The sequence below is a fragment of the Takifugu flavidus genome, chromosome 11 (assembly GCF_003711565.1).
Source record: "Takifugu flavidus isolate HTHZ2018 chromosome 11, ASM371156v2, whole genome shotgun sequence".
Taxonomy (NCBI): Eukaryota; Metazoa; Chordata; class Actinopteri; order Tetraodontiformes; family Tetraodontidae; genus Takifugu; species Takifugu flavidus.
This window is the reverse complement of record NC_079530.1, coordinates 8,247,148-8,266,103: the sequence shown is the minus strand read 5'-3', so window position 1 is coordinate 8,266,103 and position 18,956 is coordinate 8,247,148. Positions and strand designations below refer to the sequence as shown.

The 18,956-nt window shown below is 43.9% G+C and overlaps 1 protein-coding gene across 2 annotated transcripts in view; it reads right to left on the bottom strand.

Annotated features, from left to right (window-relative positions):
- Window positions 1-1,570: 1,570 nt before the first annotated feature.
- LOC130533539 (pro-neuregulin-3, membrane-bound isoform) overlaps window positions 1,571-18,956 on the bottom strand; it is a 178,176-nt gene continuing 160,790 nt past the window's right edge. For both annotated transcript variants that reach the window (XM_057047043.1, XM_057047044.1), the window contains 5 exons: window positions 16,704-16,806; window positions 14,953-15,079; window positions 9,418-9,530; window positions 7,047-7,232; window positions 1,571-3,315 (listed from right to left, as the gene is read on the bottom strand). In XM_057047043.1, the coding sequence (XP_056903023.1) occupies window positions 2,703-3,315; window positions 7,047-7,232; window positions 9,418-9,530; window positions 14,953-15,079; window positions 16,704-16,806 (1,142 nt within the window). In that variant the 3' untranslated portion in view covers window positions 1,571-2,702. The remainder of the gene's footprint in view (window positions 3,316-7,046; window positions 7,233-9,417; window positions 9,531-14,952; window positions 15,080-16,703; window positions 16,807-18,956) is intronic.

Genomic DNA, 18,956 nt, shown 5'->3' with positions numbered 1-18,956 from the left:
CTAAATGTGAAAACATGCAGCTAATAAAGATTTCTACAAGGACTCAACTCTGTTAATAAAATCAAAATAATCCAGGCAGCAGCCAAGGTAAGCCCACAAACTCACCACAAATCAGACTCTTTGGCTTGTGTTTTCAGACTGCCTCACAACTCCCCGGGATTTGTTGAAGCACAAACTCATGGCTGGATGGATTTTATGGTGTTTACTTCTGCGGGTCAACAGGTGATATCGAAAGGCTTCTTTTCAGGGATTAATAATTGGGCAAACTAAGTCCTCAGATAAAAGAAGAAATCTCTCGGGCGATGCTGGTGTGCCAGAGTTCTAAGATTTATCCACGCCATTCAGGTGTTTGTATATCTAAGGGGCTGAATGGCGAATGCTCCCAAGGATCAGCCTTTGTGAGAGATTTGATGAAGTGTGACTTCTCAGGTGAAACCGAGTGTTGCAGTGAAACAAAAGTGTGCTGTTTGAAGTGAAGAGCACCGGCGCAATAAAGAACATCGTGTTCACTAAAATGGGCTGTAATGTTCTCAGCGTGAGGCTTTGGGGGGGAAAGGGATTTATCTATGTCGAATCCAGCTTTTACTTTTGCAGCCACATTTTACTGTTATTAAATAAATAAAGTAAAAAAAAAAAATCAATTTATTTGCAAGATCTGGTACCGCTGCAAACACATCCACGTTTGCACGCTCCTGGTTTCATTTTCCTCCAAGTGGCATGTGTGTTTTTGGAACATCCAGTTCTGATCTGGCCGACGCTTCTCATGTCATAAAAGCACCATAAATAGCAAAGACTCATCTGAGGAATGTATCAGAATCCCATCCGTTTACAATAAAATCAATCGGGGTAACAAAATCAGAGCACTCTTAAGCCAGAGTCTTACCAACCAGCATTTTGATTGAAGTAACGGTTCATGTGGCCAATTGGTGGCAGCGGCGTGTGTCGTTCCACCCTTTAGTGAGCGTGAAAACAGCTGTTGCTATTAGTAACTCTTGTGTGCGGCAGGAGGGGGGCTTGGGGGTTGGGGGTGTCTTGCCAAAATGGCATTCATGTGCACAGAAAAGAGTGCGAACAGAAAACTGTTCTGCTGCCAGCGACAACTCGAGGTAAGTCGCATTATTGTTGGTGTTTGGCATTATGGCGGCTATATACTGTAAAGAAATCCTTGACACCAACAGCTCTGTGACTCGCGGGGCTCGCTGATAAGTGCTTCATTTCATGCTTCATTGCTACCGTTTGGATCGTTGACGTGAGCTGTGGAAGCTTCGACGGCCAATGACGACGTCGGATTGTGAAGGATTCAAATGTTTGCTTGCAGGTTGACTGTGCAAAACCATGATTTTCTTGAAAGCATTTCTTGAAAACATAATGCTCAAGTGATTTCTGTATTCTGGGAAACATGCAGAGACTGTTTAGCCTGTTAGGCCCAGTGGCCAAAGTACAGGCAAATTACCAATTAACACAAAAACAGAAACCCCACAATCATGTAATAATGATGTAATAAGCACCCTTTGCTCCTGGAGACCATTGCTTTGTGACTTCATACAGAGATTGAAGAGCGCCCAGTTGATCAGATACAACATAGAGACATTTATTTCTTGTTTCAACACCCAAAAACCACATGTTTCTTACTCCCATCAGTCCCAGAAAGCAGCATTGTTCATAGATACCCCAAAACAAAAAAGCAAATTAAAAAAATGCCACATCAGCTCCCGTGGTAATCTGCAGGCCTCTCTCTTTTCAATGTCCATCTTACCATCCACCGAACAATGTAAATAAATGCACACATGTGTATGTGTGTGTGTGTGTGAGTGTGTGTGTGTGTACATCTGTGAAAATATTATGACGAGATGAATGATTGGGTTGAAACGATGTCCAATGATGAGGCCGCATCCGGGCCGTCGTCATGAATCCGCCATCCCAAACAATTTTAATTCCAGTTGTCTTTTCTTAATTTCTTAGATTGCTGATGCACTGGCATCTGCACACGTACGCACGCACACACACACACACACACACACAAACTGGGAGTTTTTGTTTAGTGCTGTAAATCCTCAAAGTGTTGTTGGTGAGCGTGGAGGGCTCTCCTCCTGTAATTCTTGGCTGGTAGGACAAGCTGTTCAAAAGGCAAGAGGGGGAAAATGTGTGTTCCTCTCTCCCATTTTGCATCTTGTGCAGGCTTCAGCTCCCCCCTCTCTCGCACGGCTGAGGGACGCTCACCAGTACTTTTGTGTTCCGTCATTGGGATGAAGCCAGGACCGACATGTGACTGTGTCAATACAAAACAGGGCGCAGAAAACCAAATAAAGAAAAATAATTACATCATTCCTGTGTTTCCATTGTACTTGGTCACTTTTTGAATTCCATATATTTATATCCATATATATTTATATATATTTATATATTCTTTTTACATTAAAACACCATGGATCTGACAGACTATTTGGTTTCTTTATGCCTAAGGAGACGCGTTTGTCATGTTTTGTAAATAAATGCATGTTTTTTTGTTTTTTTTTTCTCTCCGTACTGTCAGGGGTTGTGAAGGCGACCACTCGGAGTGTTTGTATGCAGAATGCATCATCGGCACATTGCTTTTTTTCCCCCTTCAATTCTGCATTTCTGTTTTGCTTCTCGCAGATGATGGAGCCCAAAAACTGTCAAAGACTGTCTTACTGAACGTGAATGTCCTCAACTGCGTCCCCTCAGTGGCTGCTTTGGCCCAGGTCTCTGTGTGATAGGCTCGGGCTAAGTAATTGGGTTTGTGTGGGTCCGTTACAGCTCGTAGGCCCGCCACTCCCATTAAGGTTCAGGAAGCAGACAGTTTCTCTGGGCTCTGCGGTGCCGCCGAATCCTCCCTCCTCCTGCTTCCTGTGAGCTAACACCAGCGCCCTGAGCTGCTCCTGTGCCTCCTCCAGCAGCAGCACCACCTCGTCCTGCTGCTGGCCGATGGCGGATGAGCAGGAGGAAGAAGCCAGGGTCGTGTGCTTCTTCCTCTTGTCCTCCTTGCAGGTCATTGACATCATGTTGTTCGCCGGGCCGAGGCTGGTTTGCATGCAAGACGCCTCGCTGTCGTTGTGACACTGGACGGCGGGGATGATGGGGATCGAGCAGGAGCGAAACGGGGGAGGTGAACGGCTGTGGCGACGTCCGGACCTGCGCAGGCTACGGGTAGAGGGACTGGGATCAAGCAGGGTGCACAGGCCTGTGCGTGCACGGCCGCTCCAAAGTGACGGGGACATGGAAACAGAGAACTGCCTGGTCAGGAAGGAGTCTTGTTTGGTGTTGTCACATTGGTTTTGTCCCTCAATTTGGCAACTAAAAAGATAGAAATGGACACAACAAACAGAGAAGTGAGCAAAGGTTACACGACTGGGGAGAAACTTTTTCTTTACACCTGAAAGAGAAACCACTCTGTCCTTCAAACTGTCTCCTAAGTAGCCCAACCCTGGCAGAACAGGGACACGAGGCTGAGAAAGTCTGTCAAATTTCTTTTTATCTCTCAACATCTAAGTCTGTGCGTGCACACCGCAATCTGAAACCCTCAACTCACTTATGTAAGTGTGAGGTAACCTAGAGTTCATGTTTTATTGTATTGATTTAATTACTTTGAAGTGTGTTGAAAATGAGGAATGCGTTTTTTTCTTCTTCTTCTTTCAGCTTCGGTCAAGGACACTTGAGCTCCTGCAGATATTTCTATTGATTTTGGAGAAGTTTTACTTCTGGGTCAAAACAGTTTCAATGTTTGAAATCCCTTTTGAGCAAGTCAGTCTCTTGTCTGAGAGAGAGTTTGTAATTGCACTAAATTCTTCTAACTTTTCTGCCGACTGGAAGACTAAATTGGCTCGGCTTTCTCCTCTGGTTGCTCCTCACAAAGAATCTGATGAAGCTGATCCGTACTTGTGCATCCTGCTTGTCTGCCATCATTATTTTCTACTGAGTCACTGTTTCTCTGGGAAAATTATGGGTGAAAGCATAAATTGTGTGTGTATGTATGTATGTATGTGTGTGTGTGTGTGTGTGTGTGTGTGTGTGTGTGTGTGTGTGTGTATGTATGTAATGTGGGAGTGTGTATGACTAATGTGATCACCACCAAGTTTCTCTGATTGCCTCAAACCTGGAGCTTGGTTATGAAAGTATTGTCATAATCAAAATCAAAAATCAGTGGATTTAGCTGTCTTCTTGTTTCTGGTGTGCACAGGTGATGCCTTTGGGCGTCTGTGAAGCTATTTTAAGCACACCACTGTGGCTCAGACATGAAGAGCTAGGTGGGTTCCAGTCACCGGGCACACCAGTTTTCAGTACTGGTTTGTATTAGTGTTTTAATTTATATTTCCATTTTAGTCACTGACCCACTTAAATCTGAAAATATGGCACTCTCCATTTAGATGTGTGAAAATGGAGTCAAGGGAAGGTGTTTTCTCTGATCCAAAGGAGTTCTGTGTCCTTTACTGCCTCAGAATTTCTCCTAGACATGAAAACCCAACCAAAAAAAAATCCACAGTGGGGATTTAGCGAGTCCGCAGAGAGGATCTCAGCAGCGATAAAGACGGATGATGCGAGGGTGCTAATTCCCAAGATAACATTCACAGACAAATCTCTCTTTTGATGTGCTGAAACACAATCAGATTGCAAAAATCTATGAAGCAGGGTTCAAATATAGACCCCGGAGTGACGAGGGAGCAGCTCGCGGGGTATTACAGAGCGATTGTGAGAAAGTGAGGTGAGATAAGTGACTGGGCTTTTATCTTGTACAGGAGCTTATTACAAGTACAAGTGTTGTCATTTTCATTAATCCCTTCTCCCACAGATACAAAGATCCCATTTGTTTGCTCTTAAATTCTAAGCAGAGTCTGTGTGTGCAACACGCTGCACCGACTTAGACTGTTGGCAAATGTTTGCAGGGAAGCAGCATCCAGTGATAAATATGAGGTGTTAACACCTCCACACCGACACAGACGGAAGCTGCTCGGCTTGACTGACGGACACATCTCATATAGAGAAAAGGCAAAAACTGGCATGCTAAATAGCTGGGTAGGAGCGGGGGTGAGGAAAACTGACAAAGCATGCAGCCTCTCCATCAGTATTCTGGAGACAGCTTTATCTTTAAATAGTACTAACAACACAGGACACGCCGTCTCCCTGTCAGCCATTTTGCTGAGATAACTCTGGGCTTCTCCACCAGGCATGGAATGGAGCGGGCAACCTTTCTTTAAACTATTTTTTAACTGTCATATGCTATCTGAACCCCCCTCTATCACATTCTTTCCCTCCCCGGCTGCAGCTTTTGCCTTCTCTTCTGTATATTTCAGTGCTTTCAGCCCGTGTCACAACGAACGAAGCGGCCGTTTCTATTTCGGTGTCTGAAGCCCAAACGTCATCACCTTTGTTTCGGAGTGAATGAGTAGGAAGGTGAGTCACTGTATCTGCAGGCAGAGGTGCGTGTTTGAGGGGGCATGACCCCCGTGTTCCGCTCCTCTGGTATTTGATACGTCCAAGCATAGATTTTTCATGGGAGGGGAGATTTGTGGGGCCTGTGACGCTCAGACTGGATCATTAGGAGCAACAGCTTACATTTGCTAACCAAGCTTTGTAGATCACCTGATACTTCGAGAGCCCAGAGCTAAATAGGGAGGATTAGATCTGTCCAAGAAAAAATAAGTTGTTATAAGAGGATTTGAATTGACTGGGCGACATTTCACAGAAAATCACAGCCAGTGAGGCAAAACATGATCTATCACAGGGGGTTCTGTGGACATGCTGATTGATCCTGAAGCCAAAACATCTGCAATATGGCTGCTGCCATCCAGTCATGTCAGATGCTGTCAATTTCAGCTGTCAATCACGGTGCTGGTTGCCTTTATTTCTATGCCACTTAATATCTAATCACCATCAAAATAAACGACAGCCCGATGAGTCAAAGCTCAGACCTCTGTTTGTGCTGAATGGATTTTAAGGCTGCTTTTTGAACAATTACTTGAAAGAATGGAGAAAATACTGAAGCTCTGTTGTGCAGCCCACCACAAAATGCCCTACTTTCATCTGCCGTTGTATCGGACCCCAGGGTAAAACTAAAGAAAGGAGCTGGAGTGAAAGAACGTTAAGCCTGATCACAGGGGAACCTGAGCAAAGTGGGTGCAGCAGATCTGAGCTGACAGTTCAGCAGGGATGGATGTCAAAGAGAGTCGTGCTAGAGCTCAGGAGGCCTCCTATGATGGCCATATTTAGGTGATAACACATATAGAACACACAACCATTAAAGCAAACTGGAATGCTTTTAAAAGGGTATGTTTGACCTGTGACCCAACCTGCCAAACATGCCAAGAATGTGGGTCTAACCACTCCAACACTGCATTTTCCAACCATCAAACATGCTGGTCATTAGCATGACCGTAGCATGACCCCGGTCAATGGTATACTGCCACAAAACTGGAATTGGGTAACAAAGTTCACGATTTTAAATTAGAGCAGCCATAAGACATCAGAGAGGGTAAGGCAGAGGGAATACAGCCTGTATCATATCCTTTAAAGCACAAACACCAGGAGAAGGATTTCCATTGAACTGGCGCCAGTCCTGCGGACTACAACGTTGCATGACCTCGTTTTTATCTTTACTCAGCAGATTGGAAAAGAAAGGGATGCCGTGGCTGTTATGGGGATTAAAAAAGAGAAATGCAGTCTTAAAAAAATATATATTTGGGAATTGGCTTTGAAATATCCACTCTTGAAATAAAATCAAAAGCTTTGTCCATGACAGGCTTGCATGTGTCTGCTAAAGTGGCTCCACTGATATGGCTTAAGGCAAGAATATAGCACAGAAACAAAGCTGAGACCATCAGGAAGAGAGAACAAAATGAAGATAAAACTTAAAAATACTCCAGACATCTGAGCTGTAATAACACTTCAAGAAGGTTTTGTGCGTGCGCATAGCTAAAGCTTCAGTGTTCTGTCGGTCTTCATAAGACTCGATTTCTTTATTGATCACAGACCAGATTTGGTCTCTCAAAAAAGTCAAAGTTCAAAATCTATGCCCCGAGTGCTTCACTTACCCCGCATGTGCTTCGGCCTCTCTCTCAGATGAGTCCACTTCTTGAAGATGTTGGTATGCGGGGCCTGAACACTTGGATCCTCCAATTGGATTTAACCTTCCCTTGGCTGTTGGGGGGGTCCTACGAGGAACTGACCAGTGGGCTGACCGGACTCTATGATCCGGAATGGGAGACAAGGAGCCGCTTCTAAAAAAAAAGGAGTAGAATGTAAAAAATATTGGGGAATTATTATTGACAGTCACAAAATGCCTCATTTGACTTGTCTCTCTTTCTACTCCACCGCCTTAAATGTGCCTTCACATTGAGAGTGATTTGAATGGTAATATACTGTATTTCATGAATGTTAACTTCATTTTCTCAGGGGAGAGTGGCATCCAGGTGGGATATGTACTCAGACAGAAGATCCTCTTGAAAACCGCTCAAGAAATTAAAGGGGACACTTAACTTGTGCATCCCAGATCTCCATGAATAAAATAGTCCAGCTGAAAATCTTTCATAACAGTTATTTGTTGACAGCACAATCTGATCAGCGGGGACTCAAATAAGCTGCTGAAGGCGGAAACTCAAGACAACGTAGGACTAAAAGCGACTCTTAATATGGCTGCTATGACCTTCACCTGCTGCACTGACTGTGCTCCTGATGATGGTCTCCTGGGGGACCTACTTTGTGTGAACCTGCTGTCATCTGACAACATAACAGGGCACCAGTGGCCAATCTGCCAATTCAGGTGTCAATTGGATAGCACGGCCCTCGGCTTGTGGACATTGGACGCTCATGTCGCCCCCATGTGGTTTGATCCTGACAGTTTGGACAGAGACATGAACAAGAGTGGCTCCATCTCTTTTAGGGCTCTGGCAGAGCTTCTGCTGTCCCTTTTTACAAACTGGAGCAGATGGTGTCTTGCCTACCTACGACCCCCTTCACTTCCCCTGCTGTACTGGCCTGTCTCCTGCTATCTCCTCCATGCTCTTAACACCCTACTGGGAGAAACAGCAAACCTTCTGACAAAGTCAACAGATAGATGTGTCCTCCTGGAGGAACTACACTAGCTTAACAACTTCTGAGGGATGCAGATACCACCTTATATTAACACTAATGGTGAGGATAAAATACAAAAAAGTCCACCAAAACAGCCAGAAATGACAAGAAGAGGGTCATGAACTGATGTTGCCACCCTCAAAACCATTCCTTGAATTGGTTTTTAATGCCAATTGAAATCCCTTCCCACTGGTATTTTATCCCATCAGCAAAATCAGGCGAAACTCATTCACAATCATTATTATTTCCCAACCGAGCAGGTAGATCTCCCAGAAGTGTGATTAGCTTTCACCGTCTTCCCCTTTATTTTATGAGAAGCGTCGTGTTTGAGTTTCACTGAAAATTCCAACTGTGTATCCGAGTCTCCCTCTCAGTCGATGTAGCATGCCTGTAACATTCCTGACTCGGAATGCGTGGTATTTCACAGCATCTCAGCATCTTTGCTCCAAGAGAAGAAAATGCCTTGAATTCTGGTGTATGATCAGACAACCTCCAGACCTTGTTTTGATTGTCTGGGGAAATCCCCCTGCTCTGCATGGATCCCCTTAAAAGGAAGCTTTACCCCAGAATTGCTGCACTGTGTTTGCATCACAGATGAAGGAAACGGCACTGAGACGCAGACGCTTAAAAATCTAAAGTGACACCGCAGAGCAAAAAAAAGAGGCATGAATGTGTTTTACTCATTTTCCCACTGTGCAGATAAAAGGTTCCCTTTCATGTGGAATCCAAAAAGTGCCGTGTTGTCACAAAAACAAACAAAACCTGGGCCGCAGGTAAACATAACCCACTGAAAAGAGAGGGATCAACATTCTATATGCTATAAAACAAGCACTGGGGGGGAAGGGTTGATGTATAATGAGGCACCCGATCAAGTGCTCTCTTGTTTTTGGCACTGTTTTGGGAACGTGTCCTTGCATACTGAAGTAGAAAATCCAGCTTTGGCGAGACATGAATCCCAACTCCATCAGAAGTCAGTATTTGTTGGACTCTGTCGGGGCAGATCCCACTCAGCTCTAACACAGGACAGAAAATATACATTTTAAAGTCACTAAGGAGTCCCGCACACATGCGTTTCATCTGTGCTGCATCCAGTCTGCTTTCCCGGCTTTGAGAGAGATGCTTATTAGCATGTTTATAGCTATAATTATATTTACAATTATTCATTCGGAAGCAATTGGCTTTGGTTGCTCTGTAATGTGAATCACTTAATTTCTCTCTGCACTGAAGGGAGGTATTATAGAGAGGGAGGCTCAACTGGCCATTTGTTGGTATAGTTTTATAATAAAACTGTTATCGGTCAGTGAGTGGAGTCGACATCATTTTTTTTTTTACCTTTGATGTTTTTCTATTCCTTTGGAGTTGCTGGATGGAGTGGTGATGTGGCAGTGTTCAAAGCTGGACTCACAAACGTTTCCCTGGTGGAGCTGGGAGGACCGCTTGCAATACTGTCAAGAAAGCAACACAGAAGTGAGTCATGTTTGTTCAAGTTTATGCAAAAACACAATAAAAACATGGGATTTTATGACGCTTCAGTGCTCAGAATGAAAGTGCACCACGGTTTTAAAGGTTTCGTCACTATTTTATTGTTTCTTCATCATTTCCGGTGAATTTTCTGTTTTTTCTCAGAGGTTATTACAGGTAGCTTTCGATGTAAGATGCATTTTCTCTTATTGGAAGTCATTTAAAACCAAACTGTAGAACCTATATGCCTATGGAACCTTTTCCATCTGCCCTTTCACCATCCATATCTGGGAAACTATCAGGTTTTTATTTTTTTTTCTGCCCGGTTACACAAAAACCACCAGAATTGGCAGCTTCAGACATCTGGAGCGGACCTGCGGCCTTTTCTGACAGATGGGCCTCCAGCTAATGTCGTAACACTTTCAATGACATTTCCATTTGTTCAGATTGTAAAAGTGAAATATTAACTGATCAGAACATCTTGGTACTTTAAGTGTTACAGTTCTTTTTTAGGCTACTTTATGACTGAATATCAGGGATTTTTTAGGAATATTCCTCAAACGAACAATAAAGTCAAGCCTCCCTTTTCTGAGTGGCTTTAAATATGCTGTTCTGATGCCTGTTCCATCTGACGTTTAAAACAAAGGCACCAAAAGGTCACAAGTGCTCGCAAAATTGAGTTAAGCTTAGGAAATTGCTGATGACATTGTGACAACGTCAAAGACGGCTGTTCTGACCTATTTAATGAGTGTGCATAAAAAAAAAGAAGGATGGGACAAAATGTTAATGATGAGGAACGCGTATAGGTGGATATTAGCAATGTGCGATGTAACTGAAGTTCGGAGTTATTTCAAGGTTGAGATACCCACTCAACACCACAGAACTGTTCATTCAAAGAGGGACTTGATTCTTTACAGGGTTTCAGAATTTAAATCCTCAGTGATGCAGCTTGACCTCCCCTCATGCCACAATCAAAGGAAGTGACTAAACCACAGAAACATATTTAAAATAGTGTAGTATTAATATTACCAATGGTAAAGCTCTAGTTAAGGCTCGGAAAGCTGCTGTTTGCTTCATAAGAAAGATGGAGAGCAGCAGCGAGCACAGTAAATGGAGAGAACCAGTCCGAAATTATCCACGGCAGCGCTTCGTTGAGACTTATCAAACCGCAAACACGATCGGGTAATCGGAAAATCATTTTCTGAAGGTAAAAGATGAGGTCAGCGTTCTAGAATTTCTGGGCAGAGGGCAACAGGTTTGATGCCATTCTTGTAAAAGATGGAATATAAAAGGGGTCAGGGATGAGGAACAGTGCCTGCAAGTCTAATTGGCCTCAAATTGCTCATTTCAAGCTAAAAAAAAATCTTTCTGTACGTTATAAAGACAGAGCTGAGCTGCGAGGCGAAGCTCTCAATTTACAAGTGAAAATGTTTTTACAACCTTCCCCTCTCGCTGCAAGCTAAGCTAAGTGATCAGGATGGTGAATTCAAGTGGGCTGTGCTCATCTAAGAGTCGCGGTGAGCAGCCCAGACGTGTAGGAAGAGCTCAGAGCGGAGCGGCATCTACTCTGACCACGCAGACGTGTCCAGGCGTCTGGCCTCCTGGGAAGGGTGTCCAAGACAGAGATGATAGGGGCAGACCCAGGACAACCTGGTGAGATTGCATCTCTCCTCTGGGAGAACCTCAGTACGTTTCCAGAGGAGCAGAAGAGAAGAGGAAGTGTCTGGGCTCCCCTGCTGAGACTGCTGTCCTCCTGACCCCGACATCGAATCTTCAAAATCCCAGGATAAAAAAGGAACCAAAGCTCTTATTTATCCCGATTTCTATCCACCATACTTTTATTTCTTCAGTGCAAGTCAGACGTTTTTTCTTGGAGGAGACATATTTAATTTCTTCCCTGAACATCAACAGATGAGTCTTGTAAATTGATTGTCAAACGATTATGACAATTAAACTTAAAGTGCTGCGACTTTCCTCCAGCACAGAAATGAAAACTGTCTTTTAATTCTACTTAAAAAAAATCACATTTAATATCAGCAGCAATCAGCAAATGAGGGGCTGAAATTATTACGTGAGTGTGACACCTTTCAAAATCTGATTCTGGAATGCAGATCAATTCTACTGAAGAGAAAATCTATTTATTATGATTATTATTGTTATGTGTCTTTTCCAAGATTTAACACAGTGGCCAATTTTAGCATCCAAACTAAATTAATTAAGTTACCGCAGTGCTTCTATTGAGACGTGTTGAGATTAAAGAGACAAAAGCATCATTATCGGCACCATTTAGACTCCTCTAATAAAGAAAGAGGAACCTATTTTTTGCCAGCTTCTCTCTCCAAGGTACAATTGTGTCTATTCGATACACAGAGTTCTCAGTTTGATGTCGGACTAACGAGGCTGTCGCGGATGCAGCAGCATCGTTATATGCCGCCACAGTGATGCAGGGAATGTTGGAATTGGTTCTAGTTAAACCACTAAAAAATGCTGCTAAAACTCTTAATCCACAACTTTTTTTTTGACTTAAACAAGAAACTGACAAGCCTCATGTTTATATTGAAACTGTAGCAAATTTCCCTTTGACTGTTGAATCATAGATGAAGTCACAAAAGCTCAAAACGCTTAAAATGATGAGAAAAAACAACATTGAAATGGGGAAAACCATAACTGGAGACAACTGAAGGCAAGATGTTAAATTGATATATCAGATCATTGGTGTAAACTCACAGGCACGTCGTTGCAACCTGTTATTTATGTGTATGAATCACTTTTAGACACCAATGAAAATGGAGTTAATGTGACAAATGACTCATAACTGCAACACAATTAAGACTTGCCTCAGGAATAAAGAGAACTCAACCCAGGGCAAATGCATCAAACGTACCAAACTATAACTTGAACAATAATGCTTTGGCCTCCTCCTTCCAACAGGCCTCAATTTTTGAAGGACTGAAGAAACCGGCAGACGTGTTTCACACAGTCAGGACGACCACTGAAGGACAGCAGTCTAAATGTGACCATTTCCCCCACAGCTGCAGACACAGAAGCACCACAACAGGACTCCACGACCAGTGAACACATGCTGGAACCAGATAGGGAGGCTGTAGTGCCGTGCACTAATGGGTACGTGAGCACGGTAATGCATGTTTCCATCCCAAAGACACGAATCCGCCGTGTGCCCGAGGCGCTGCCGGTGACGCGTGAGGAGGGAGACATCACACAATTTTGTGCCGAGACGCTGACATCAGGAACACAAACACGCACGTGATGATGGTTCATGTGCGCACGCATGGACACGCGCGCACATGAACCATCATCACTGGATAATTTTGCTGCATTTTTCAGTGATCCCTCCTTTACACAGAAAATGATTTCCCATTTCCTATAACCAAACCCTGGAAATAGCACAGGGATTTAACAGTAATGACAAAAGCAATCTTATAAAGAGGGACAGCTTCAGCTTAGACGCCTGCTGCCTGACATATTTGTGTGGCTGCATGGTCCGAAGAATTCCATTGACCCTGTGTTTGTTGCACCGTGTTGAGCCGCTTTGGTAATTGGTGGCCTGCAGACAAAAATCAATTCCAGCCGTGTTGAGTAGGTGCAAAATAAATAAATACAATTTATTTGCATGGATGTCTCCCCAAAGGCTGTTGTAGAAATTATTTTTAAAAGCAGCACTCGTGCACTAAAATTCAGACCTGACCACGAGAATCAGTAATTCATGAGCCGGCGCTAACAGAAGGATTAGCAAAAGGTTAACTATATCATTTTGTTCTATAGGGTTGGGGTTGATGATATGGTTTGATTTAATTCTTGTCTCGTGGACGTCGAGGTCGGCCGCCATGTCATGAAGACATGAAGGTCGTCGCGAACAGATGTCATAGCAGCGCTGAAGACAAGGTTGCTGACACAAAGGAACGGTGACCGCCCGGGTAGGAGGGGGACTCGATCGTGTAAGCAGAGGAGATGGAAGGTGGCAGCAATGTTCCGCTGCTGTTTAGATGAACAAACAGAGGCTGACCAGCACCGAGGAGATTGACTTTTTAATTTCACACCCTGTTGCTGCACAAAGGCCCATCTTTTGTAGGTGAACACCACGATTTACCCCTTCCCCATGTAAAAAAGCTTCTACACCACCTGTCTGGCCTGAATGTGTTCTCTGACCCTAGCCTGCAGCTGGGGCTTACCTGCTCTGATGACATTGAAAACAGATTTCAGAGAAGGAAGCAAGAATTTACGTGTGTGATATCTTCTGTTGCCATAAAGCAGCAATGCTAATAACACTCATCCCTGAGGAGAATCACCCTCACTGTCTGCGTCTCGGCTTTTCCGCTGGATTCAAACTCTGCTGCCTTTACTTTCGTTTTCCAATTACACAAATGGAATTAAGTTCCAAATCAGCAGGTAGTTTCCGCTGTCTGAAGATATAATTTACATATCAAATGTAGGGTACTGAAGTAAAAACAAGGATCACTTTGCGGGTTTGAATTTTCAGGAGGAAGGAGTTCAGGAGTTTAAAGTTTGTGCTGTGTACCATTTAATTCACCACCTTTACCTTCAGAGCACAGTTGCCCCAAATTATTATAAGCTCTACAAAACCCCACCAGAAATATAAAGCCTAATCTATGAATTCTGATAGCACATGGAAGAAAAAGGAATAAGGAAACCTAGTGGAACTCATAAAGAAAAATCCTGGCAGGAGAGAGGAAATGAGATTGGTCTGAACAGTCCTCCCATTTATTCACATTAAAAAGGTGGAAAATGTTTCAAAAGTAGCACCGATAACATGTCAAAGGAAAGAAGTTGAGGGTTCCATTAGAGATTTAGAGAATCTTCTATAAGGTTGATTCAAATGACATAATGGGGCATCAACGCTGTGGACGATGAACCGAAGTTAATTCATTCACAAACACACACTTGCACTTCTAAATATCCTTCCCAGAAACGTTGTAATGTGCAGATCTGACTGGCATTCAAATTAAGGCAATGCTTTTAATGACGGTTACGTCAGGCTGCACATCTGAGACGACGCTGAGCGCCGCGACAGTGATGAACGACGTCTCTTTCCAACCTCCAAATGATTGTCAGCCGCATGCTTGTGGCCAGGTGGAGATGGGAAAACACGCTGTTTCACATGCAGCCAAAAACTCCGGGGGGTTAATGGATTTTTTGATAAATATTCTCCGAGGAGACTGCACATTTGTGAAAATCTCTTCACACGCTGCTCACATGTCACATTTTAATGGATTTTGACTCTAAAATCTAATTTTGGCAACTAATGGCACACTTATCTCATAATTACGTTATAAACAGCAGAAGATGGGCTTGTCATGAAGGATATTGGCTCTTTTAATGCATTCTGTAGAAGGGAGCTAGACTAGAAGTAAAAACAGCTAAATTCACCTCATGCATGGGCATGTTGATGTCAGGCGTCCTGGTCTTGGTCTCCAGAGGATTGTGGGAATTAACAGCGTAGGTTTTCAAGCTGCGACTCTCCTTCAGGTGAGCCTGAAGCTTCGTTCTGCGCCTCCTGAGAATGGGAAAAAAACAAGGCAATAATCGGAACGTTTGTTTGGACAAGGAAACTTGTGTGAGCAGGCTGAAATTTTTGAGGTTCTTAGATGACCTCATCATCGTATGACAGTAATAACTGGTGTATAACATTGTTCAAAATACACAAACTGATGCCTGAAATCTAATTAGTTTGACATTTTGAATTGGTCTAGTAGGGAGAGAAATAAATCAAAACAGCCCCTCAAAGAGTTGGTGACACTTCCTCAATTTCGTGTCCAAGGATCAATCACAAATCCCGGACTTGCATTTCTTTGATCGCAGGAGTGACAGACCCTGACAGCAATTAAAGGTAATTTCCAGTTTAGCGAGTCTGCTCTACAGCTCACTCGTGCCTGGTGGCCGTTTCTGCAGGGAGGGGGTGGGAAGCAGAGAAACAACACCCGATCTTATATCAATCTGTAGCTTTAAAAGCCAACGATGAGGCGAGATCAGGAAATGCTCAGAGTTGTACGAGCCTTTCCTCCTGATGTGCCTACATCTCCCTGAACGCACTGTCCTGTCCCCCGGCTCTATTACAGATCCACTGAAGGATCTTGTCCATCATGTCTGGATTTGATTATCCTTGTTGTCAGGCTGCTCACTCACTAACTCACAACACCATATTGCTGAGAGAAACCTACAGACTCACAGCCCAATCCATCACAGCCCACCGGTCCCTACAGCCTGAACCACTGGCTGCCATTACATTCTGATCATTCCCAGGAGAAAAATAGAATCCCTGCATAGGAGGAAGCTCTTGGAGGCAGGAATGGATGTTGGCCTATCCATATTTATTAGATTAATAAGTGTATACTGCAGAAATAAATATGCAGAAAAGATATGGAGGCGTAGTGGAGCAGCCACACCAGCTGATCTTTGGGCTATAATAGGCCCAGGAAAATGTGTGTGTGTGCACATAATGAGATATACAATTTGTTGCAAATATCCTGTCTGGGAGTTCACTCAAAATGTCCGATGCCCTAACACTTTTTTCTGGACTTAAATTAACAAAATGTCTCCTGTGGGTATTTTCTCAGCCCACACCCAACTGGGCTCATTACCAGCTTCCATCATTTCTTGCTTACTTCGGTCTTATGGCAGATTTAGTCACCAATTTTATCGTCAAAGTAAGTTTTGAAAGTTCATTGGAGCGTCTTGCGGTTTAAATGGAATCAGGAAAACTGATAGCCGGGACAAAATTACTTGTCATTGCAGCTAATTTACCCGTCAAATTAAGAACATTGCATGACTGGAAAAATTAAGGCAACAAAGATCTGGGTAAAAAATAGATGGAATGTTCTTTCCATCTGTTAGTCACGAATATTTTCATGTCGTGCATAAATGTCCAGTCCTACAGTTGTAAAAGCACGTTTAAGTGATTGAAACATTGGAGGAGTAAATATTTAAACAGCATTGGGAATGAAGGCTACATGAGCAATAAAATGGAAAGTCACAAATAGAATGAAAACAATAAATAGAAAATAACATTAAAGAGAAATCAAAGCTATATGTTTGCATGCCCACATGATTGTTATGGTTCTAAACCTGTCTGGTAATTGATATTTATATTTTCATCGGAACATGCGTGTATGATTCCTTACTTGCTGCGGCAGTAGAGGGCCATACACACGGTCCCCAGAAGGCTGATCGTCACGGCGATGGATGTGATGGACAGCACCTGTCTCTTGTACACCTCTTTGCTCTCTGCGGGGAGCCCAAAGAGAGGCGAGCGTTAATATCGTAATATTTGATTCTTCCCGTAGGTGTCGGCAACTGTGTACGGGGGCACAGAAAGGACACAAGAGAACGGCTTTTATTCCAACTTCAGTGTGTATCCATGTATGAAATTCCACCATGAGTAATTCAACCAGCCAAAAAATATTTCAAAATTAATTCCCTGCCATGCTAGAGCCCTAAACCCTGTTTTGAGGCCTGTAGTAATTCAGTTTTAATTTCTAATATTACTCTTCTGCAGCGCCCAAACCACCATTTTAAATCATCAGCTGTAACAGCTCTCACAGGCATTGTGTTGCGTCTGCCTCGCAGAACGCTTCCGGTTTCAATCTAATTACTCAGTGATGAGAAATCCAAACCGTCCTTAATAAGAACAGCTGAAACTCCGTGCAGAAGACGTGTACTGCAGCAACATCTGCTCTCCTTAGTTACCACATGCTCCCATTTACCGGCTCCAGCGCATGGTGATGGTCCTGCGCTGATTTCAAAATGGATGCCGTGTGTAATGGAGCCCCAACACATGGAGGGAGAAAGAGTTATGGAGCGCGTGGACGCCATTAGCGGAGAAAAATGGGAGCGGTCTTGTTTCTAAGAACAAGTAAATCATAATTGCCTCCAGATACACTAAAAGGTCATCAATCAGGTGTTATTTAGCGAGGCCCGGCCAGGGAGTTCTGACACTGAGAGAAATAATCACATGGAGATGATTTTCCTGAATGCCCAGCCCAGCTCAAGGCCCCCTCCCCCCCCAGTTTTTATACACTTAAAGAAAACAGAGCTTAAAACCTGGATTCTGTCAACACAGACCCACTGTTGTAGCCTTTAGCCCACACAGATATTGCGTAATCACATATATTATGTCACAACCACCAGCCCATTATGTTGTACTTGTGTTGTTGGTGCAGCTCGTCCTCTCTTTAGTCTCTGTTTCTCTCCCTCTCTCGTCTAGATTATGTTTGGGCCAGCGTTGTTATGATAGCGCTAATCAGCCTGAGTCATCACATTGGTTTGTTATAATTACACTATTAGAGAGATTTGGGGGAGGTTCCTCTGGATGCAGGTCAGCTGCAGGGAACACACAGAGGATGGAGGGAAAAACAGGAAATGGGAGCCGCGCAGATGCGCCTGCATCTTCTTCACAGACAGCCACACAAGAGAGCAGAAAGCCTGTTTTACTCACTTGAATCCTCATTTGAATTCCTCATGAGGCGAGCCAAAGCTGCCATAATCCAAACCCAGCAGGGTTGATTCTCTCACTGAGCGCGCGCTGTGCTTTTCATTGTTCATCGCATCAGAATTCTGTAGATTTACCTACATGGTTGCACGCGATGGTCGCTGCCATTAGGGTGCAAAAGTTCAATCTATCACACGCAGCCATACGTGGATGCTATATATGCACGGAGCGTGCTTGGTGTGAGGCCAATAATAAATATACGGCCAAGGTCAAGAACTTCTTCATCTTCTCCCCCTGCCCTCCCACGTCCTTGTTAGGACACCCCTCCTGCATGCGCCACAGTATGAATGTGAATAAATCATACAGCTCCAGGGAAGGGATGTGAAACGCACATGTTTATTCTTTGGGCCGCAGTTTGTATTTATTTCGGCCTTCAGCCGCCGAAGCTCAGCGTTCCTACAGCCCAAAAGTCTTATTTTACAGCAGCCGCAGCATTATTGCAACATCTTGCGTGTATATAATAACATAGTGCCGCTTTTCTGAATTGCAGTTAAGGCTCCTGTGACGGAGACGTACGCGGAGATGATTTACGATCGGCCCCAGACTGAGGTGACATTTTGACAGTGTGTTTCTGAGCGCCCCCCATGGTGGGTCTGAGTGTGCACTGCAGGGGACATGTTAACATACATACAGCAGATTGGATTCTGCTAAATCAAGGAAGGGGGGCACCACTGTGCACCATCACCATGCGGTGGAGCCGGTAAATAGGAGCATGTGGTAACTCAGGAGAGCAGGGACAGAGTTTGCCTGTTCTCCCCTGATGGGGGGGGGGGGGGGGGGGGGGGTCTGGGTACACCAGATCTCCAAAGCTGCTCCTCAATATGAGTGATTTGACTGGATGTCCCACGGGTTGCTGGCAGATTCAGACCTTGTTATGGTCTGCTGG